The 24,580-nt window shown below is 43.2% G+C and overlaps 1 protein-coding gene across 1 annotated transcript in view; it reads right to left on the bottom strand.

Annotated features, from left to right (window-relative positions):
• Nucleotides 1–24,580, bottom strand: part of TTC17 (tetratricopeptide repeat domain 17) — a 146,669-nt gene that overhangs the window by 16,894 nt on the left and 105,195 nt on the right. Inside the window, exons 21-23 of the mRNA XM_049780704.1 lie at nt 22,872–22,992; nt 21,444–21,603; nt 20,526–20,609 (exon numbers count right to left, since the gene is read on the bottom strand). Coding sequence (XP_049636661.1) covers nt 20,526–20,609; nt 21,444–21,603; nt 22,872–22,992 — 365 coding nt within the window. The remainder of the gene's footprint in view (nt 1–20,525; nt 20,610–21,443; nt 21,604–22,871; nt 22,993–24,580) is intronic.

The following is a 24,580-nucleotide window of genomic DNA, read 5'->3' as shown; positions in this document are numbered from 1 at the left end:
TCTTTTATGTCATTTTGGTTTTGGGGCCACATCAAATGAGGCTCAGACCATGTGAGATATGGGGATCAAACCCAGGTTGGCTGTGTGCAAGGCAAGCACCCAACCAGCTATACTATTGCTCTGGGGCCCCCATTCTCACTTGATCTTAGCCAAAAGGCTGAAGTGAAGCCTCATTCTCATCTAAATCTGAAGACTGCAGTTGAACTACTCCTGCTGGCTAAGAAACACAGTGGCAGCTTTTAGGGTCTTCTCTTTGGACCCAAGAGGTCTTTGAACTTTGGTGCCACTGGATTTTCATCTTGCAAATATTGAATATTTAATTTTAATTAATTAATTAATTTTGGGTTTTGGGCCACACCTGGTGGTGCTCAGGAGTTAATCCTGGCTCTGGACTCAGAAATCTCTTCTGGCAGGCTCAGGGGATCATATGAGATGTTGGGGATTGAACCCAGATCAATCCTGGGTCGGTTGCATGCTGCGTGCAAGGCAAAATGCCCTACCGCAGTGTTATCCCTCTGGATCCTTGAATATTTTATTTTTGGGCTTATACTTTGTGTTCCCAGAAGTTTTCAGGGGGAACTTATGGTGCCAGAGATGGAACCCTGGACTCCTGTATGCAGAGCTTACATTCAGCCTTTTCAAGTAGTTCTCCCATTCCATTTTGGATTTTAAAATATATCAAGAGGGGGATACTTGATGTTTCCTGAATCTTTCTGATTCACTTTGTTCCCTGTCTCTCTAACACTCCAAGAATTCATCAGTTGTGTCTAATCTATTATACTCATCCACTGGCCAAATATTTAAATTACTTCATGCTGGCACCAGGGCCACTGAACCACACCCAAAGCCTTTTGTGATGAAATATATATTTTTTAGTTAAGATATTTCTATTTTCCAACTTCACCTACGCACTTCTGACAGCCTATTTGCTCCACTTGAGATCACAGCTTTTAAATGTTTTATGATGAAAATTTCAAAAACAGTATAATGAACTTCCAGGAGCTCACATTCAGCCTCGACACTTATCAACTTATGGCCAATTCTGTTTCATCAAAACCTTCAGGCGTGCTCATTTGAAACAAATCCCAGACTCCATGTAATTGTTGCCAGTACATTTTCCAATGTTTTATATTTAAAAGAGGAAAAACTCACATTAAAACATAATCTTAATAACTTATGCCTAAAACACAGAACCATTCTCTTTAGTATTACCAATTATTCAGCTGATATTCCTGTTTTCCCAACTGTTTCATCAAAGTATTCTTTGCTGGTACAGTCTGAATCATAAACTAAATGATGTCCTTACATTGCAATTGGGCGATGCTTTCCTTCAGTATCTCTTGATCTTTATAATTAATCTCTATCTAAAATTTTAGTTTTGTTGTTTAGCCATGCTCGGCAGTGCTCAAGGTTTGCACCTGATGCTGTACTTAAGAATCACTCCTGGGAGTGTTTGAGGGGACCATATAGAATGGTAGGACTTGAATCAGGTTTGCACATGCAAAGCAAGCCTATTGTATTCTCTCGGCCTCTTTCATCTAAGATATTTTTATTCAACTTTTTGCTTTTTTGGGCCATACTCGGTGATGTTCAGGAGTTACTCCTGGCTATGCACTCAGAACTTGCTCCTGGCTTGGGGGATCATGCACTCAGAAATCACTCCTGGCTTTGGGGAATCATGTGTGACACCGGGGGATTGACACTGCGGTCTGTCCTAGTGCGTGCAAGGCAAACACCCTACTACTTGCGCCACCACTCTGGCTCCTTATTCAACTTTTTGTTATTGTGTTTACATTGGGGTATGAGACGGTGTCTGTCTTAGGAGTACCATTTCACACCTCTTTAGAATATTACATGTATTTGCCACAGTCCACGACCCCCACTCCAAGTTCTATCTTCCCTTTCTCCTCAGCTAATCTCAGCCCTGCCATCAGAGTCCAGGGTTTGTTTTCATTTGGCTTGTTCTGGCTCCTTGCCTTGTCTCTATATCCCAGCATGAGTGACATCATCTGGTATTTGTCTTCTCCTTCTATCTGACTGTGCTTAGCCTGACCCCCTGCAGTGCCATCCACTGTTGTGGGAAATGGCAAGAATTCATTTCTTTCTCATAGCCGAGTATCGCTACTGGGTATATATGCTACATCTTTATCCACTCATCTGTCCTTGGGCATTTGGGTTGTTTCCATAGCTGGGCTTAAGTTTACTGTTTGAGAAGGAACAGCGTTATTTATCCTGTAGTCTCCATGGACTGTACTCTGCTTATTACAGCCTCACACAGCTATTTTCCAAGTTCCTTTGTCCCTAGGATTTCCAATATGTTGACAGTGGAGGCTGGATAAGATACCAACTAGCTGGCTAGCTGAAAAGGCTTGGGGGCAGAACTAGGTCAGAGATGGTAATTGAAATTTCCCCCAACACACACACACACACACACACACACACACACACACACACACACACACACACACACACGGTCAGAGATGGTAATTGAAATTCCTCCCAACACACACACACACACACACACACACACACACACACACACACACACACACACACACACACACACACACACACACCTACCTGTGACAAGGAATATCACAAATTAGAGGCTCCAACATCACAGCATTGTAGCTCTAGCATTCCTTATTAGTCAGAATATTCCATTACAGAGACTTTTGCCCATTCTTTGTTTACTCCAAATTACATTTCACTCTCAGGAAGAAGGATTCAGGGGCTAGAGAGATAGTGGGTAGGGCACTAACTTTGCAAGAGGTTAACGGGTTTAACCCGACATCCCATATGGCCCCCTGAGCACAGAACCAAGAGTAAATCCTGAACATAACTGTGTGATCCCAAAGCAAAACACACACACACACACACACACACACATAAGGAAAGGACAGATTCATGCTTGCTACTTTTCTTAATAATACAACATATTCTGTCAAAAATAATATGACATTTTTTGGGGAGAAACTCATTTTTCCCTCCTCGCCCTCTTCTCTTCCTGGAGATGGCACACACTCGTGGTGCTGCCAGCACATATTTGGTTGCTGGAGTAGTGCAGAGGATGGCAGGCAGCTGGTGCTACCAGAATAGCACTGGGTATGTGGGTGGGGGTGATGTCAGGGATGGAACTTGTCTCTTCACACCTGCGAGGCAGGCACTCGTACTCTAACATAGCCCTGACTGGGTTCCCAAATGGAAAGACTTTAAAAAACAGGCCTTGCTTGAATAAAATTCTCAGAAAGGGACCAAGTGTTAGATGGAGTGCGATATACAAAAGATATTTCTTCCACTGCAGTGGTCTGTTTCTTGCACCACTTTTGACCTGTGGGTCGGTATTTCTATGAACCCACAACCTTTGCTGACACAACCTTTGCTGTCTCTTGGAGTCTTTGCTTTCCTGGATTTGTAAGAAGCTACTTCTCTCAGGAGTTTGGTTCTTTTTTGTAAGAAAATGGTACCCAAAGATGACAATGACACCAAGGAAGCTTTCTAGTATAGAATTAAACTTAAGCACAGCCTTTCATTGATGATAATCAGGAAATGTGAAGAATGCGATGATCAAATACACGAGGAATTCTTCCCAATAATTTTTACTTTTTTAGGTTTTTGGGCCACACCCGGTGGTGCTCAGGGTTAACTTCTGGCTTGTGCTCAAAAATAGCTCCTGGCAGGCTCGAAGGATCATATGGGATGCCGGAGATTGAACCTGGGTCCATCCTGGGTTGGCCACATGAAAGGCAAAAATCCTCTTGCTGTGCTATCTCTCCAGCCCTATTTCTTTCTTCCTTCCTTCCTTCTCTTTCTGTCTCTCTTTCTACCCTCCCTCCCTCCTTCCTTCCCTCTCTCTTTCTCTTCTTCCTTCCTTCCTTCCTTCCTTCCTTCCTTCCTTCCTTCCTTCCTTCCTTCCTTCCTTCCTTCCTTCCTTCCTTCCTTCCTTCCTTCCTTCCTTCCTTCCTTCCTTCCTTCCTCTTTCTTTCCTTCCTTTTCTTTTCTTTTTTTTTTTTTTTTGTTTTTTGGGTCACACCTGGCAGTGCTCAGGGGTTATTCCTGGCTCCAGGCTCAGAAATTGCTCCTGGCAGGCACAGGGGACCATATGGGGCGCCGGGATTCGAACCGATGACCTCCTGCATGAAAGGCAAATGCCTTACCTCCATGCTATCTCTCCGGCCCCTTCTTTTCTTTTCTTTTCTTTTCTTTTCTTTCACACCCAGCAGTGCTCAGGGGTTACTCCTGGCTCTACACTCAGAAATCCTCCTGGCAGGCACGGGGGACCATATGGGATGCTGGGATTTGAACCAATGATCTTCAGAATGAAAGGCAAATGCCTTACCTCCATGCTATCTCTCCGGCCACCATTTAGCCCTATTTCTAATATTTCCAATTCAAGGCTGCTCAACCTAAGCTCAGATATGTGCCTGAGATTCCTACCTGCAACCCCAGCACTCAACAGCTGCCACCAAATCATTTTCTAATATATATACCAGCAACCTCAGGAGAACTGTTATCAAAGCTGATGATGGAAAAACAACCTGCCCATCTTTAGGATGAATCTCAGAGATGTGGTCAGTGAACTGTCCTCAGCAGTTAACTTGTGATAGTTCCTCTTAGTGTGGCTAGACTTTCATTTTTTTGGGGTCACACTTGGCAGTGCTCAGGGGTTACTCCTGGCTCTGTGCTCAGAAATTGCTCCTGGTAGGCTTGGGGGACCAAATGGGATTCTGGGATTCGAACCAGGGTTTGTCCTGTGGTGGCCGCATGCAAGGCAAAAACCTTACCACTGTGCTATCTCTCCAGCCCAGTGGCTATACTTTCAATGTATACTCATCTTACTTTTCATTAGAACTGCCTGATTACATTAAAATCTTGCATTACGGGCACTGTGGTTTTCAATGCACAATACAGTCCTGCACTGTTCCCTCAAACTACAATGTCTACTTTCCTCTACCACTTTGAAATTATGCTACTGGTTACAGGTATATTTAGATTTTTCAATATTTCTTAAGGCTGATCACTTTATCCTGAGAATTACTGATTTTCATTTGTAGTAGTGCTTTTTGCCTTAACTTCCATATTGTCTGATATTAGTAAAGTTACATGAACTTTTTTCTTTGGATAAGTGCTTGCCTGATAAAACTTTTTTTCTTCTCAGTTTTAATTCCAACTAGCTCTTAGGTTAAAGACTGTTACTTGTAAACAACATATAATTGGGTTCAATATTTTAATCTGATCTGACTAACTGGAATAGTTGGTCCTGTTATCCTCACTGTGCTTGCTGACATGCAGGTGTCCCCTATTTTCTGAAAGTGGACGTATAAACATCATTGAACAAAGAACATGCTTTGTGTACCGTCATCCCTCTGTACCCACGGGGGACTGGCTGCAAGGTAAACTATCCAATTCTTCCCTAACTGAAGGTAATTGTCCATGCCTTCCCTAATTGAAGGAAACGTAAAGGAGATTTCTGCTTTTACAGAAAATCCTGCTGAATGGCAGGATTACTGCTTATTTCATGGTGAGCCTTTCATCAGAGGGCAGCCTGCACTCTGGGAGCAAGAGGTGCTGCCAAGCTCCTCCCCGCTAACCACTTCATCCAGGCTATGTACTTACAGAGCAGTCCTACTTTTATTTTATATGCGTTTGAGGTTGGATGCGTTACTTGGCATGATGCCGTAAGTTTTATTTTAGATAGAAACACTAAAAACAAAAACAAACTTTTTTTTGGTTTGTTTTTGGGTCACATCCTGCAGAACTCAGGGGCTACTTCTAGATCTGCAAGTCAGAAATCGCTCCTGGCAGGCTCAGGGGACCATATGGGATGCCAAGAATGGAATCACCATCCGTCCTGGGTTGATTGCATGCAAGGCAAATGCCCTACTGCTGAGCTATCTCTCCAGCCCTTATAAAAACCTTCTGATTCAAATCCATCATCTGTGCTTCTTTGCCTTACTATATGTATGATGTATTATATATTACACATTTTTATGTACACAAATATATAGTTATATATTTTCTATATAAGTGCTTTTGGGCAACATCTGATGGCGTTTAGGGCTTACTCTTGTCTCTGTTCAAGGGACCATAGTCGGTTGCTGGAATGGAACTGCGTTTTGGTCGCATGCAAGGCAAACTCCTTACTTCCTGAACTATATTTGGTTCTGCCTTACTTTATTTTGGCTCAGGAAAGGTTCCCTAGAAAGCCCTTACTTTCTGAATGGTGAAGATATTTGTCTTGGATTTATCGGTATTACCCAACTGTAGCTTTCTTTCTTCTTCTTCTTTTTTTTTTTTTTTGGTTTTTGGGCCACACCTGGCATTGCTCAGGGGTTACTCTGGCTGTCTGCTTAGAAATAGCTCCTGGCAGGCATGGGGGACCATATGGGACACCGGGATTCCAACCAACCACCTTTGGTCCTGGATCGGCTGCTTGCAAGGCAAATGCCACTGTACTATCTCTCCAACCACCTTTGGTCCTGGATCGGCTGCTTGCAAGGCAAATGCCACTGTACTATCTCTCCGGGCCCCAACTGTAGCTTTCAACAACTGTCATATTACCTTTTTTTTGTGGGGGGAGGAGGGTAGCACACACAGTGATGTTCAGGAGTTATTCTCTGCTCTGTAACTTAGCAATCACTCCTGGCAGTGCTGGGAGGGATCATAAGGGATGTGGGGATTGAGCCCAGGCTGTCTGCATACAAGGCAATGCTGCTTCATGAATATCCCATACCACCAAAGGGTGAATAATTCTCACCACTGTACCTCTCCTTCATTCCACAAACTTTTTAGTTTTTGGCTCTGTGCTCAGAAATTATTCCTGACAGGCTTGGGAGAGACCCAGGTCTGCCATGTTCAAGGCAAATGCCCTACCTGATGTGCTATCTCTCTGGCCCCCATGAACTTTCTTTATAATAGAGAGGAATGGGATCTTTTTAATTCTAGGTGTGGAGACATGACTGGTAATGCAAAGTCCCAGAAGCAGTTTAGGGAAAAAAAATTGACATTAGATCCACAACCAAAAAAATGGTGCGCTAAGTAAATACCTGGAGGAAATGATTTTCTAACAGAAGGAAATGCAGCAGGATTGGAAACAAGTTCTGATCACTTTCCTTCCTGCTTCATTCTTTGTTTAAGCCTCTCACCTACTTGTATAATCTAATATTCTTCAGCAGTTTGTTTTACAAACACACAGGCTTCTGTATGTCAGATCTCAATTTCACTGTGCAGAATTTTTCTTTAATAACACAGAGCATAAGCACAAGCATATGCTTAACAGAGCATAGCATATTTCATTGATAAAACCAAATGATATGCTTTCATATTAACAAAAGAATCCAAGAGGTTTAAAATTAAAACTTTTCTTAAAAGTACTCAGTTGGCTGAACAAGAAAAAACATCTAACCCCATCAAAAATGGGAAGAAGAAATGAACAAACATTTCCTTAAGAAATGCAGACGGCCAAAATGCATATGAAAAAAATGCTCCACCTCTAATCATCAGGAAGATGCAAATCAAAACAATGTGGTACCATCTCACGCCATAGAGACTGGCACACATCACAAAGAACAAGAACAACCAGTGCTGGTGTGGATGTGGGGAGAAAGGGACTCTCATTTACTGCTGGTTGGAATGCCATCTAGTCCAGCCTTTCTGGAAAACAATATATATATTCCTATTTTTTTTTTTTTTTTGGTTTTTGGGCCACACCCGGCGGTACTCAGGGGTTACTCCTGGCTGTCTGCTCAGAAATAGCTCCTGGCAGGCACGGGGGACCATATGGGACACCGGGATTTGAACCAACCACCTTTGGTCCTGAATCGGCTGCTTGCAAGGCAAACACCGCTGTGCTATCTCTCCGGGCCCGAAAAAAATATATATATTTCTTAAAAAACTGGACACTAAGGGGCTGGAGAGATATCATGGAGGTAGGGCATTTGCCTTGCACGCAGAAGGACAGTGGTTCAAACCCTGGCATCCAATATGGTCCCCTGAGCCTGCCAGGAGCAATCGATTTCTGAGTGTAGAGCCAGGAGTAACTCCTGAGCGCTGCCGGGTGTGACCCAAAAACCAAATACTAAACCAAACCAAAACAAACCAAACTAACAACCAAAAAACCCCCCAAAACAACACACACACACACACACACACATACACACAAACTGGACACTGAGGAGCTGGAATGGTGATGCAAGTGGTAGGTTGTCTGCCATGCATGTGCTAACCTAGGATGGACTGTGGTTTGATCCCCTGGCGTCCCATATGGTCACCCAAGTTGGGAGTGGTTTCTGAGTGCATAGACAGGAGTAACCCCTGAGCATCACCAGGTGTGATCTAAAAACCAAACCAAACCAAAACAACCAAAAAAACTAGACACTGAGCTTCCATATGATCAGCAATACCATTCCTAGGGATATCCCCTAGAAACTCAAAAACACAATACAAAAATTACCTCTGCACTCCTATGTTCATTGCACTATTTACAATAGCCAGAATCTGGAAGCAACCCAGGTGCCTGACAACAGACAAGTGGCTAAAGAAACAGTGGATGGTGTTTAAATAAAGAAAAATAGGGGCTGGCGAGGTGGTGCTAGAGGTAAGGTGTCTGCCTTGCAAGCGTTAGCCAAGGAAGGACCATGGTTCGATCCCCCATTGTCCCAAATGGTCCCGCCAAGCCAGGGGCAATTTCTGAGCGCTTAGCCAGCAGTAACCCATGAACATCAAACAAGTGTGGCCTGAAAAACAAACAAACAAACAAAAAGAAACAGTGGTATATCTACACAATGGAATACTATGCAGCCATTAGAAAAAAAACAAAGTCCTAGATTTTGCTTTTACATGGATGGCTATGGAGAGTATTATGCTGAGTGAAATAAGTCAGAGAAAAAAAGGGATAAACTTAGAATAATCTCTCATCATTGGGATATAAGGAAAATACAAAGACTACCCTGATAATATGCAAGAACAATAAAGGTGAAAATCAGGAGGACCATGTAGCTTGCCACAAAGAGCAGAGAGTGCAGTTAGAATAGAAAAGGTCTGACATGGAAAAGACATCCATGAAACCCCTTCATTTGCAGTAATGCAAACCACAATGTCACAAAAGAAAAGAGAAAGGAGGGGGGAATAATAAAATGTGGGAGAGGGTAGGTGCGAAGGAAGAGGACATCAGGGAGTGTGAGAAGAAAACTGTTGACATTGGTGGCAGGAAATGCACACTGGTGAAGGTTGGTATACATTGTATGACTGTAAGTCAATCATAAACAACTATCTGTGGAAAAAAACCTAAATTATGAACAACCTTGTAACTATGGTGTTTAAATAAAAAATACTCGGTTTTTTTTTCTAGAGCTGTACCTAAGCCATTAAGTATTAATTAAAATAAAAAGTCGTCAAATTAGCGTGGCAATAGAAATATCACAGAAAGAAATGTTAGAGTGCTACTTTTCTAATAGTCACTATATTTAAAACTTAATGTATACTCTTTTTTTTTTTGTTTTTGGGGCCACACCCGTTTGATGCTCAGGGGTTACTCCTGGCTAAGTGCTCAGAAATTGCCCCTGACTTGGGGGGACCATATGGGATGCCGAGGTATCGAACGATGGTCTTCCCTTGGCTAGCACCACCTCACTGGCCCCTAATGTGTACTCTTTATAAATATTGCAGCTCCACATTTAACAATGTTTCCATGAATCTATATAGCCACCTGTCACCTTTACACATACATACTTATTTGTGGATACAGAAAATATCTCTTTTAGCTTACATGAGATAAAAATTCTTATCAGAGAGGGCTGCTATCACTGTGATGGGGAAATAGGTTATGTCCATGTTCAGTTTCCATTACCAGGCAACAAAATAGCTATCATTTGAGAAACACTGCTGTTTTTCTCCAATATCAGAATATAGGGGGAGATGTTGAAAATAACCACCGGGACAAAGAGATCTGATAAATAGCAATTTTTTAAAACTGTTCTTGGACCACTCCTGTTGATGTTTAGGGTCTACTCCCGGTATAATGCTCCAGGCTCTGCCCCGGTGGTGTCTGGGGACCTGTAGGGTGAAGAGTCGAACTTTGCCTCTGGCATGCAAAACATATTAGTCCTTTGAGCTATTTCTTTGGTCTGAAAAGGGAGCATTTTATAGGTGGCTATTCAGACTCCTCCTCAGAGCAGGTTTCGATGCAGGAACTGTGTTCAGTTCTAGTTCATTTGAGAATGGTCTCATCTGTCCCTCAAATCCGAGTGACAGCAGAACAGGGTAAAGGATGCTAGGTTCGAGGTTTTCTTCCTTCAGTTCTTTAACTGTATCATTCATTCTATTCTCTTATCTGGAATTTTTTTTTTTTTTTGGCTACCACATCAATATAATTTTTTGTTTTTGGGTCACACTTGCCAGTGCTCAGAGGTTACTCCTGGCTCTACGCTCAAAAATTGTTCCTGGCAGGCTCAGGGGACCATATGGGATGCTGGGATTGAAACTACCGTCCTTCTGCATGCAAGGCAAATGCCCTACCTCCATGCTATCTCTTGGGCCCCAACACACAAATACAATTTTTATTGAAATATGGAATGTAAGCAGATGGTTTCAAGAAAACACTCTAACCTTATAAAACACTCTAACATTATTAAATAGTTTCTAAATAAATACTAAAGTGTGATCTTTAACCCCAGTTTGTGAGGGTCCCACATCTGTGACATGGCATGGCTCTGCACCTGGGGGAGGGGACAGCTTGCAAACCATGTTGGAAACAAGTCCCCCCCAAAAATGAACCTATTAACACACCCCACCCCAAAGATCCAAAACTGAAAAAAAAAAAAAGCAAATCCTAGCTTCCTTTGCTAGCTGAAGGTGAACATAATGGATTCCATGCTTTGACTCTGGCCTCAGGAACCCCGCTTCCTTCCCAAGTCCTTCCACATTATAATTCATCACTTGGGTGATGGAGGGGCCCCAGCAACTCCACCCAGCCGCTGCATGGGAGAAAGCCTTCTCATCTGGAGGGTTTCTTGTGAGAGATTTGACAATTTTATGGCATTTCCCATGTATTTGAGATTTAGTGTTTTAAATAGTCTCTCTTTGGTTCTTGCCATCTTGATTACCATGCATCTTGATATTGTTGCTTGAGTTTATTTTCCTAAATCTGTGCATAGGGCTCCCTGCTGAGACCAGGAAGTTCTCAGCTATTATCTCTCCCACTATCCTTTCTTCTTTCCCTTTTCTACTCCTCTTGAGATTCCTATGATGTAGAGATTTTAGTCTTCCAGAAACAGTCTTCTAAATCTTTTGTATTTTCTTCTATTCCTCCCCCCACCTCCTTTCTACTGCCTCTTTGTCAATGATGATGTCTTCTATTTTGTCTCCAAGGAAACCCAGATTCAGTTTTCAGCTTCCTCGATTCTGCTGCTGTAATTCATTACCATATTTCTTGGCTCCTTCAGTTTCCAATGGACTCAATTCTTGAATGTTTTGCCTTTTTTTTTGTTTTTTAAATCTGCTAGCTGAATGACTCTCTTCATCCATGCCCCCTTCATTTCAAAGACCATTGATGAGATTGTTATTCTAAGGTCATCCTCAGGCAAAATGAAGAATTCTGGTAAACTTGAGGACTTACCTAGTCTTCTGTCCTTATCTGCTAATGCAGTTGAATTTGTTTTCTGATTATTCCTAATGCTTCAACTGGGTGTGAGGGTAGAACTTCAAATTCTGATGGTCGTGCTGTTCACTGCAGTAGGCTGAAGGATGAAGCAACAAAGGGGTCTGGGATGTAGATGTGGTATGCAGTGGGGTCAACTCTGGAGGCTGGTGGATTCCAGGTGGAGGGAAATCTGCTTCAGGTTCCTGAAGGCCCTTGGGGTATCAGCCTGGAGGTTGAGTTTACTGGAAGTGCTGTTCTGGAGGTTCTTCTGCCATTTGTGATCACCTCGAATTTGGAGACTGAACATCTTGAAGCTTCTTTTCTGATCTGAAGTGCTAGTAAGAAGGCTCGAAACCTTAGACCGTTATGCATAAACTTCTAACTTCCCAAAAGTCATTCTCAATGACACAGACCACACTGACAACTGAATATGGACTGAATCCTAGTCCACCCAGCTATTCCATATTTCATGCAAAATATTTTTTCTTTTCTTTTTTTTGGTTTTTCGGGCCACACCCATTTGATGTTCTGGGGTTACTCCTGGCTAAGTGCTCAGAAATTGTCCCTGGCTTGGGGGGACCACATGGGACGTAGGGGGAACCGCAGTCCTTCCTTGGCTAGTGCTTGCAAGGCAGACACCTTACCTCTAGCGCCACCTCGCCGGCCCCTTTCTTTTGTTTTTCTAGCCACAACCTGTGGAGCTAACCTCTGTTGATGATGAGGGAGGGTTCATTCCCACAGACAGGTGTCAAGCCCTGGCTCCTGCAGGCACTTCAGTCCTTTGTGTCACATCTCCAGGCCCAAATGTTTCCTATTGTCTCTGTCCTCCTCAGACTCCCTTGAATTAGCTATTTTAAAATTCTGTTTTCCCTCAATTAGGTATTTTTTAAACTTTTTTTTTTAGATACCAGTTTAGTGATGGCATTGCTGACCCTAGACTAAATACATGAAGTAACTTTATGATCTTCCCAACAAAGTTAAAACCTAGCCTTCGCTCATGTGCTGTGTGCATATTGGTGGGAGATGAATATTGGGTCAATGTTTGGGCTACGGTCCCTGGGTGAGTGAATACCCAGAGATGAAGCTCCTATTGCCAAGCCCTGCTGAGGATAAAGTCAAGGAGACTGGGGAATTGTAGGGGATTGGGGAGGCTGAGGACCAGGCAGCAAGGCTGCAGCAGTGGGCTACCCTGGGGAACACTCACTCTTGTAGCTTCTCTGCAGCATGAGCACCTGCTGCCTTGACCTACTGTCAAGTTTTTGCACAAGCCGGACTCTTGAGAAGTGGCCTTCAGTGTCCCAGCACCAATTCCGATCACATCTTTGCTTTTGTATCATGGGGCCGGATCACACTCAATCAAGAACATTCAAGTCCCACTTAGTCGCAGCAACTGCTCCATACCTGGCCAGTGGTTTGGGGCCAGCCAGACGAGATGGCAAGGATAGCTGCTCAGGAAAGAGTAAGCCAGCAGCTCAGTGCCTCAGAGAGAGTCTAGCCAGTTGTAGTTCCTGGGGACTTCTCTCTAGCCCTCCTTTAGATGATAGTTCAGGGACAGAGCTGAACACACTTTGAGTGGGTGGGTGATACATTAGCCTGGTGACTCCACTCCTGGGTCTGTGCTCAGGGGACCATATGGGATGCCAGGGATTTAGTCAACTTTTGGCCACGTGCAAGGCAACACCGTATTGGCTGTGCTATCACTAGCCCTTTACTTTCTTTCTGCTGCCATTCACTCTTTCTTGTCTTGTTTCCATAAGGGACCTGAAAGAAATGTTCTTTTGAGACATTTTAGGGTAATGCTATTGTGAACATACATCACTGCAGTTTCAGATGGCCTAAAATCTTTACTTAACCTATATCTATATATAATGCATATGTAGTATATATACATGCTATAGGCAGTATAATTTATGCAGAAGTAGATATAATTACAAATTATATAAGTTAGTAAATATAATTTATAACACTATATACAGTATAATTTTTATAGAAATATGTAGTATAATTTAATAAATATAATTTATAACACACTATGTTCATCACAATTTTTTGTTTGTTTGTTTTAGAGGGGCCACACCTGGTGGTGTTCAAGGTTTATTTCTTGCTCTGCACTCAGAAATCACTCCTGGAAGACTCAGGGGACCATATGGGATGCTGGGGATTCCTGACCACTATACTATCACTGCAGCTTCTATATCATAATTTATATGTCAAGAAATGCTTGGGTTTGGCCTTTGCTGTGTGTGTGAGAGAGAATGAGAGAGAGAGAGAGAGAGAGAGAGAGAGAGAGAGAGAGAGAGAGAGAGAGAGAGAGAGAGAGAGAGAGAGAAGAGAAGAGAAGAGGAGGAGAGAGAGAGAGAGAGAAGAGGAGAGGACAGGAGAGAGAGAGGAGAGGACAGGAGAGAGAGGGGGGGACTAGAAACTGAACTCAGGGCCTCACTGATACAAGGCAGTGCTCTACCCATGAGCTACATCAATGGCTTGAAAATGCTTCAATCTTAGTAGTTCTGACTCCAAAAAGTGCTTTCAAGTTGTTTCCTGGTTACTTCCTTGCCCTGTAAAGCAACCATTCACTGATGCAGTACTATTACTCTAGTTGAGATGTGCCAGTCCAAGGATTTCATACAATTGGCATCAGATACCATGCTCACTATTTGTATTCAAATTCCTTTTTAAGCAAATTTCTTTATTATTAGTAATTTTGAGACTCAACAAAATGGATGTTGAATCTACTTGCTGAATAGTATCCACTGTATAAATATAACATTGCTTACAGATTCTTCTACTGATGGGTATATCATTATTTTTTTTGTTTTTGTTTTTGGTAGCTATTACTGTTGTGGGAAATAGGAAAGCTGAAAAAGACAGTTGTGAATATGTTTTTAAAACAGTATTTTGCAGACATATTTTCATGTTTCTTTGATATATATCTAGCAGCAGAATTACTGGGCCATATATCTTTATTCAACAGAATTCCAGTGCTTTCCAAAAGGAGTACCATTTTATAACCCTATGTTAGAGCACTGTAGAGGCATTCTGGATGCTGCACTTCATCTCTCACATTTGGCAACAGCACTTCCCTATTCTTTCTCTTGTACTGCTTCATGCCTCAAAAATTCTTTTCTTCTTTTTTTTTTTTTTTTTTTTTGGTTTTTGGGCCACACCCTGTGACGCTCAGGGGTTACTCCTGGCTATGCGCTCAGAAGTTGCTCCTGGCTACTTGGGGGACCATATGGGACGCCGGGGGATTGAACCGCGGTCCGTCCTAGGCTAGCGCAGGCAAGGCAGGCACCTTACCTCCAGCGCCACCGCCCGGCCCCATAAAATTCTTTTCTTCTGATAAAGGACACTCTATTGTCTTTAAAAAACCTGTACAGTATTTTGTCTCCATTTTGTACTTTCAACCCTTTATATATTAATATTTAAAATTTTTCTCTTATAAGGAGCATATTGTTAGGTTAATAATATTCAATCTACATTATACAGTTAAATCATACAATATTCTGTATTTAGCTACAGATATCCTTGGATTTAGATTTATTATTTTAATAGCTGTGCTCTAATTTTATATACCCTTACCTTTCCTGACTTTCTTTTGATTAATCGAATGTTTTACATTATTTCATTTTCTTTCCATTAAATTACACTTGAAAACCATTTTTAGTAGTTAGCCTAGAGCTGAAAACATACATTCTTACTTATTACAGCTCAAGGCAAATTACTTTTACTACTTTGCTGATATCAATTAAACCTTAAGACTTGTAACTCCATCTGCTTCCCTCCTATCATTTATGCTGTCATTATGAAGTTTGGTTCTATGTAAAGTGCAGTTCCTTGGGGATCAGCAGTTATTACTATGAGTAGTTACTCTTCATTCACATTTTCCTTCCCAGGGTTATTCATTTGCTCTTACTGTTCCTCTATCTGGGATAGAATTTTTTTTTAAAAAACTCATTTTTTGTGCTGGCGTGATAGTACCCAGGTAGGGCATTTGCATGACATGCAACCGACCAGGGCTAGCTCTGGTATGTAACATGGTCTCCTAAGCACTGCTAAGAGTGATCACTGAACACAGAGCCAAGAGTAAGCTGTGTGGGCCCGGAGAGATAGCACAGCGGCATTTACCTTGCAAGCAGCCGATCCAGGACCAAAGGTGGTCGGTTCGAATCCCGGTGTCCCATATGGTCCCCCATGCCTGCCAGGAGCTATTTCTGAGCAGACAGCCAGGAGTAACCCCTGAGCTTTGCCGGGTGTGGCCCCCCCCCCCCAAAAAAAAAGAGTAAGCCCTGAACATGACTGTTATGTCCCCTCCTCAAAAAACAAAACAAAACAAAAAACCCAAACAAAAGAAAACCTACTTATTTTTTCTTTATTGCAGACTACTGGTGTCAGATTTCCTAAACTATTACTTGTTTGAAGACATCTTTATTTCACCTTTAGCTTTTGAAGGGCACTTTTCGATTATTACTGCTAGAAATCTGTATTTTTTATTTTTTAATTCTTGGGGGATACATACCCAGTGATGCTTACTGGTGGACTTGGGGGAACTACTTGGAATGCTGGGGATCAAACCTGGGTTAGTTGCATGCAAGGCAAAAACCCTACCTGCTATACTATGGTTCCAGCCCATAGTTTGAAGTTTTCTTCCTCAAGCATGAAGCTGTCATTCCATTGCCTTTTTGCTTCTGGCACTTCTGTTGAGAAACTGTGGGTAGCGTGTAGATGGAAGATGGAACAGGGATGCTCTGCCACTACTAGAAGGGGAAGACACTTTTCCAGCATACTAATCGGAGTAGACTGTGACTCACTCTGACAATAGCTCAGGTAAAGGTGCTGCTGTCCAGTTTTACTCTGAGCTTTCCACACTGTGGACACTGTTGCTCTGAAATCTTCTTCGGGCAGTTTAAAAAGATTTGATGTAGTTGAGGATTTTCCTGGGCTTCCATCACCACCGTGCTGTGGCTGAATCTTCCCATTTCTTCAGTTCCCATTGCTAGTGGGTGAATGGGCATGGGCTGGCTTGGTGCTCCTTGCAGCACAGGCAAAAGAGGCTGGGCCTTGACTGCCTTCTTCCTTGCCATGTTATGAGCTCCTGTGTGGAAAGGATTAGTGGCTCTGCCAGAGGGTCTCTGTGGAAACGAGACTCCCACCTCTGACCCAGCTCTCCAAGTCAGCCCTGAGTGTTGAAACAAATTCATCCTTGGGACCCAGCCCCAGCTGAGTCTCCATAGGTCTGCAGTTGTGTGAATGATTCCCAGCGAGACCAGAAGAAATGCCCATTTGGGTCCAGCTCAGATTGCAGAATCTTGATCAACTGGTAGCTTTGTTTTAAGGCAGTGCTTAAATTTAGGGTGCTTTTTTAGGGAGAAGTAAATAACTAAACTATATATATAAAAAATATATATATATATGCTTAAATTTAGGGTGCTTTTTTAGGGAGAATAACTATATATATATATATAATATTAAGAACAGAGTATGGCCATGGCAGAGATGGAGAAAACCTGGCATTAGTTTGGAAAACAGATTATAAGCTTCCAGTCAAAGAGGAACACTGACACTATTAATGGATACTAGAAGAGTCCAAAGGAAATTGCCATTAGAGGCTGAAGAAACAGTAAAGCCAATGGTAAGATAGTATCTTGGAATGTAGGAAAAATACCTACGGAGTTGTGGATCTGGCACAGAAGACTTAAAGGAAGATGCAGAAATGGGTTTTCAAATATCATCAGGGAGAGAATTCCAAGGGCAGGATCACATGATTTGCATGCAGGAGGCCCAGATTTAATCCCTGGCACTCAAATTCCCTGAGCAACGGGCCCAAAGTAGCCCCTGACCACCATGGACTGCAGATCCCAAACCAAAAACTAAAACAACACAGAAAAATCACCTATAATCAGGCACTGAAAGAGAGAAAAGAGCTAAATAAGGAACTGTATATTTTCTTCCTTTCTTTCTTTTTGGTTTTTGGGTCACACCCAGCAGTGCTCAGGGGTTACTCCTGGCTCCACACTCAGAAATCGCTCCTGGCAGGCTCAGGGGACCATATGGGATGCTGGGATTCGAACCACCGTCGATCCAGAGTTGGCTGCTTGCAAGGCAAATGCCCTACCACTATGCTATCTCTCTGGCCCCGAACTGTGTGTTTTCTAAACAGAATTTTAAATTCTAAAATCTAAGATTCTAAATTCTAAAAACAGAATTTAGAAAAAGTAACTTTCACTGGGGACTTGTGTGCTAAAAGAAAACTTTCTTAGTTATCTGCTCCTCCAATAAGAAGTTTGAGATCTGAAAGTGTAAAAGAAAACCAATAATAGGAAACAAACCCAAAACAAACAAAGTGCTTATTAGGGTAAGGCTCAGTGATGCGCCTTCTGCTGTACTTATAGGCACAGGCTATGTACTGGATCCCCTAAGCCAGACCAGATGCTGACTGTGATCTTGGCAGCACAGCTGAGTATGGGACTCCAAAGGCAACTTCGATTTGTGTTAACAGCACAGCTGGGTATGTGACCCAAGAAGAATGCCACAACTGAATGTGTGCGTTTGCGCCTTCCTCTGCTTCCTCTGCCCTGTCACTGCTAAAACAACAACCACAATAGCAACATAGATGTGTGTGTGTGTTGTGTGTGTGTGTATGAGAGAGAGAGAGAGAGAGAGAGAGAGAGAGAGAGAGAGAGAGAGAGAGAGAGAGAGAGAGAGAGAGAATGAGTGTAACCAAATATAGGGATGCTATCAGTAAATCTAGGGCTTGATGAAAATCGAATCAAGATTATTGGGGCCAGAGAGACAGTGGTGGTGCCACATGGCTGGCCCTGCTCTGATCTCCAGCACCATAGAGTCCCCCAGCACTGTTGGGAGTGAGCCTGGAAGTAGTCCCTGAGCACAGGCCCTTTGTTGCTCTCATTTTGGAAGCCTGTTTGCAATTTCTAGCCGGGGAGCATAGCTAGACCTTTTAGACCCTTGTCTGGAGAATGGTCTGTCTCTATTGGGGATGGCCATCTTCTTTGATGAAATGTGTGGCTTTGGGAGGGATGTATATGGAGCTGTGAGGAAGGGGACACCTGCCTTGCCAGTCAGATCAGCTGAATCAACCCTGGTGATCAAGGGGGCATCAGATGTTGCAGCGGAATCACCCTCACATCCAAAGTTTATCTCACTCTGAAAAGAGTTAAGTCTAGACTGAGCTCACAGAGGCCCAGAGCACAGTCAAGGAATATTTGGGCTATTTTCCCATATGCAAAGCATTGGTGGGAGACCTGCAGTCTGATGAAGCAGCTTATATTATCAAAGTCTACTCTTTTTTGTTGTTGTTGGTTTTGCTTTCTGAGCCAAGCTGCACTTGAGACTAGGTGGTGCTAGGCAAATCAGGTCTCCAATCTGCTAGCTCCCTGGTCTAAAAATCTACACATTTTGGAAGGAAAAAAAAAAAAAAGTCCCAGGGCTGGAGAAAGGCAAGCAGCAGGAGGAGTTGATGGATCAGCTGCAGACAGGGAGTTTGCTCTTTCCCACCAGTCATATGGTGGATATGGGCCTGGCACCATCTTTCCTGGTAAGGAGCTGGCACCATCTTTTTGTGCCTGTGGGAGCCAGAGGAGTGATGCTCAGTTTACTGTTTGCCTTATAAGCTAAGATACTAAGCCACCTTCCATACACATAGGCCATTCTTCATGCAAAAGGAAAGAGTGTAGAGAAAAGAGCCAACCACTGAGAAACAGATCTGTGAACCAAAACAGTCAAGAACAGTCAACCCTGGGGCTGGGTATAGTACCATACGGCCAGATGGGTCCCAGGCAGCGATCACTGTCCTGGCAGCAATCACTGAATGCCGTCTACTTCCTGACTTAAATAGATGGGATGATCCCGTTCCCACCAGATGGTCCTGCTCATACTGCACATCAAACTGATTCTCTCCATCACCAGATCCTATCACCTAGTAGTACAGACACATGGAGAATCTCAACCAGAGAGTAACTGCATTTAAAAACTCTTGCTCTTGGGCCCGGAGAGATAGCACAGCGGCGTTTGCCTTGCAAGCAGCCAATCCAGGACCAAAGATGGTTGGTTCGAATCCCGGTGTCCCATATGGTCCCCTGTGCCTGCCAGGAGCTATTTCTGAGCAGACAGCCAGGAGTAACCCCTGAGCACCGCTGGGTGTGGCCCAAAAACCAAACCAAACCAAACCAAACAAAACAAAAACAACTCTTGCTCTTTACAGAAATATAGACAGGCCAAATAGGATCTCTACATACAAATACAGAGATGTTCAACTCTACCTTCTCCAGGCTATTTAAAAACAAAGGGTGAAAGTTCTATTCATGAAATGTTCTGTTTCATGATTAAAAGCAACACTATTCCTGATATAGCTCCTATGAAAAATACCAACTGTATTTTCTTTTTTTTGGTTTTTGGGCCATACTGGCGGTGCTCAGGGGTTACTCCTGGCTGTCTGCTCAGAAATAGCTCCTGGCAGGCACGGGGGACCATATGGGACACCGGGATTCGAACCAACCACCTTAGGTCCTGGATCGGCTGCTTGCAAAGCAAACACCGCTGTGCTATATCTCCGGGCCCACCAACTGTATTTTCAACCTGTAAGAATACCTGACCTACTCTGTGGACCAAGACCCTATGGCTCCAAGGACCATGTGCAGCCATTCTGGGAATAAGTGGGCTTAATTTTAGAGAGATTCAAGGAAAAAGGCAAAACAAAAGTTAAATGCAATAATGGGAGAGATATTCCATGTAGAATTCCTTCCTTCACTCCCATTAGTTCCGAGGTTCTAAAGAACAGTAGAGCCACAAAATGGCATGATAGCATCCTCTATCCCCTGGCCGAGGGGCAAGGAGGGGCGTCATAGTCCGCAGTTTTCCCAGAGTGACTCACCTTTTCCAGAACTTTGGCAATCCGGGTACCAATCTGCTCAAGGGATTGCTGTGGATATTGGTCTTTGCCAAGATTTTGTAAGACCTGGTGTGGCAAGGAAGATGGTAGGTTAGAGGAATGAAATGAGTCAGGTCAACACGCCACTACTGTGGCTGAGCTGACATCACTCACTCTGCCTCCTGGCTCAGGCTTGTCTCTTGGGCTTGTCTGCTGGCAAGCATGTGGGGCAAGGCACATCTAGTGCCATTTTGCCATCTACCCTGTCCTCTCCCACTTAACAAAAGAATAGACATGAGAAAAACTCATTCACCACAATAACAGCAGAAAGTAAGAAGTTCAAAACCATCTGTCATCCAGCCAGAGTTAATAGCTTGATATAGAGCTTTCAGATATTTTCTATGTATCTGATCACAAAGCACCATAGACGGTCACCTGCATTTTCACCTAAAATATTCTAGAAAAACGTCTTCATGCCTATAATCTATGACTGGATATTTGTGACATGTTTTCCCAACTCTTCTAAGTATATTCTTTGATCCATAGATATGGAATCTTCCCTTTTTCCTTGTACCTAAGAAAACTGGCAGGAGGGCTAAAGAGCTGACATGACAGAATGAGCTCATGCTATGTACACTTGGGGCTCTAACCCTTGTACCACCAGTGACCCCCAAGCACTTTTCTCACAACTCTCTGACAGTAAGCAGACTCCTGCACACCTGCAGGAGGAAAAGAAAAGAAACCTTTTTTGGCCATCATTAAAAGCACAAGCTTAGGGCCTGGGAGAAATTATATTTGGTCAATAGCTACCTGGAGACCAAGGAAGCAAAAAAGAATGGAAAGAAAAGACCCTTCTTCTTCCCACAGGCTCTCTGCTGTCAGTCACATCCTAACCACAGGCTACACATATCACACACTCACCTCTGTTAACTGACTCTCTCCTGTGTAGTGCAGGCTGGCACGGTTGGAAACCCCGTGCAAATGGTCCAGGGTGTGCATGCTGGTGGGGAGATTCCCATTACACAGAGGCTCCACCGCGGGCTGCTGGATCGGTGTGGCAAAATCTATGTGTTCTGTGATGCTAAAATAACAACATGGAGGTGATCACGTCAGGCAGCTGGACGAGGCAGGGAGAGCACATTAGTGATGAGAAGCTTTTAACTTCCATATACTACTAGGATGGCCTGAATCCACAGAACCTCAGACTGTAGGGGCCTCACCTGTTGATGACATCATTCATCTCACAATGAGAGAATGCTAGCTCAGAAGTTCCTGTGTGCTAAAAGTAGTAGGAATAGTCCCCCATCCCCGTCCCACTTCCTATACAGGTCAGTACAGTGGTTCTTGCCCCACCCCCACACCCCAATTTTGTTCTCCATAAGAAGCTCAATGGATTTGGTACTCACTCAGGTCCTAAGAGTCAGGGAAGCCATACTTATCTTTTCCAGGGGGCCTCCAGGGCTACACCCAGCAATACTTAGGGCAAACCATGTGGTGTCAGAGGTTGAACTCATATTGGCTACATGCAGGGTACAGAATTTCTGACTCCTCTGTTATCTCTCTGACCCCAAACATATGTATTTGAAAACCAGCCTGGCAGCAAGAAGGATAAGACTGGGACTTGAGGGATCAGAGCAATAGCACAGCAGAAAGGATACTTGTCTTGCATGCAGCCAATCTGGGTTTGCTCTCCAGCATCCCATATGGTCCCTCAAACCCACCAGGTGTAATTCCTGAATGCAAAGCCAGGAATAACCCCTGAGCACTGTAAAGTGTGCCTTGTGCCCTAAAAATAGTATTGGGACTTGACTAAAAAGATTACTGAGATGGTTATAGGTTTACCAAATCCATTCTGTGCCTAGAATGTTAGATATGCCCTATATTGTTATAGGATGTTGGGGATTAAATCCAGGTCAGCTGTGTGTGAGGAAAGTGCCCCACTCTCAATACTACTGTTTTGGCCCTAAACATGTTTTCTTGAGAGTTTCTGAGTTTTCAAAATGTGGATGACAGGGGAACTGGCTCAAAGGGTTAGAGCATAGGCACTGCATGCAGAGGAGGCCTGAGTTTGATTCTCAGCATCCATGATCCCTTGAACACAACCAGAAGTAACTCCTGAGTATCACAAGGGTGGCCCTAAAATTAAAGTGTGGGTGAAGGCATGGACAAAGGGATCTCAGGACCATCTATGGCAGATCATCAACAGTCATTCTCCAAACCACCAACTCTAAGAGTGACAGATGCTCTTTTAGAAACCACTAATGCAGAAGGGCCCACGAGGCGAGCTGAGGCTTGGTGGTCTTACTGGTCTATAAGATTAGGCAGGAAGGAGAGAGTTAAGATACTCACTCAATGTTTTTTGAAGAAACTGCAAGCCAGGTGCTGACGATGGCCGTCAGCTCCACCCATCGAAGTTTGACACACTCATCTGGGCTGGGCCATCCCAGACTCTGGTAGTCACGCTTCTTTCCTGGGAGGAAACAATGACACCCATCAACAAAAATCGCTCGTGGCTTATGGAATGGCGTATTCAGAGGTGCATATCATTCTTTTTGTCTTTAGAAAGTTCAGAGAATAAGGTGCTGGAGTGATAATACAGTAGGTTGGATATTTGTTTTACATAGGGCCGACCCAGGTTTGATCCCTGAACCCCTCAGGAGTGATCCCTGACTGCAGAGCCAGGAGTAAGCCCTGAGCACAACTGGGTGTGGGCCCCCAACCCCCAACAGTCAAGAAAGTTTAAAGAATGAAAACTCTCCTGTGGGGCCAGAGAGATTATTTAGTGGGAAAAGTGCTTGCTTTGCATATGGCACACCTGAATTCAGTCCCTGGCTCTGTATATGATCCCCCAAATGCTTCTAGGAGTGATTCTGAGCCATATAGAGCCAAGAGGAAACCATGAACAATACTTTCAGGTGTGGCCTAAAAACCAAGTAACCAACCTCCAAACAAATACTGAACAACAATGTCAAACAAGCCATCATTCACAGCAATATTTGTTCATCTTGAAGGTGAGTAAGAAAAAGTAAACGGGTCCTTTATTGCATTTAAGACTGATTACTGTGACACAAAAGGTAAAAGTTGCTTTTCTTGGCAACGTTCTTGCTTGTACCCTTGGCAGACACAAAATAATTTACTATATATTGAGTGTTACAACTAAATGGAAATAGAATTATCAAAAATATTTCAGTATCATAAAATTATGAAATTTGTAATATTTTCATCATCTATTGTTATATACATTAAGTCACTGACTGAAGGTTTACTAAGCTATTTTTTGCTAGCTGAGCATTCTATTATTGGTTTTGTTTGTTGAGCTTAAGAAGCATTATTTTGCTTGTCTATTTATTTATTTATTTATTTATTTATTTATTTATTTATTTATTTATTTTTGGCCTCATTCAGCGGCACTCAGAGATTACTCCTGGCTCTGTCCCCGGAAATTGCTCCTGGCAGGTTTGGGGGATCATCTGGGATGCTAGGGATCGAACCTGGATCAGCTGCGTACAAGGCAAATGCCATACAGCGGTGCTATCTCTCTGGCTATCGTTTTATAAAATTTTAGTGAATCACTGTGAGGTACAGTACAAAGCTATTCATGATTAAATTTCAGTCAATATCCAATACTCATAACTATGCACATTTCCTCCAACCAATGTCTCCAGTTTGCTTCCCATCCTCCCCCTGCCTTGATGACAGACACTTCTCTTTCTCTATATCTCTCTCTCTTGGATGGCTTCTATGTACTTTCACTTCTAATTCTGTATGTTCCTAATGGGGTGTCATATGAGGAAATCAGAGTTGTCATGTGGTCGCATATGTAGCCATGTGTTCAGGAACTCTAGGACTGGTAGAGCTGAGCTTATGAGCTGACAGGGCTGCATTTGTGGACATGCCTCTGGCTGTTGGAATTCCAGAAGTATAGTGTGTGTGTGTGTGTGTGTGTGTGTGTGTGTGTGTGTGTTAGAGCTGTCCAACCCCACTCTGAGAAGACCCCAGAGTTATCAGCCCCCAAAATAGCATTCCTGCAGCTTTGGTTGGTTAGGTGTCTCCACAGA

This window comes from Suncus etruscus, chromosome 9, assembly GCF_024139225.1.
Source record: "Suncus etruscus isolate mSunEtr1 chromosome 9, mSunEtr1.pri.cur, whole genome shotgun sequence".
In the NCBI taxonomy this organism is placed as follows: Eukaryota; Metazoa; Chordata; class Mammalia; order Eulipotyphla; family Soricidae; genus Suncus; species Suncus etruscus.
Note: the sequence above shows the minus strand (reverse complement) of the source record. Positions and strands in the feature narration are given on the sequence as shown.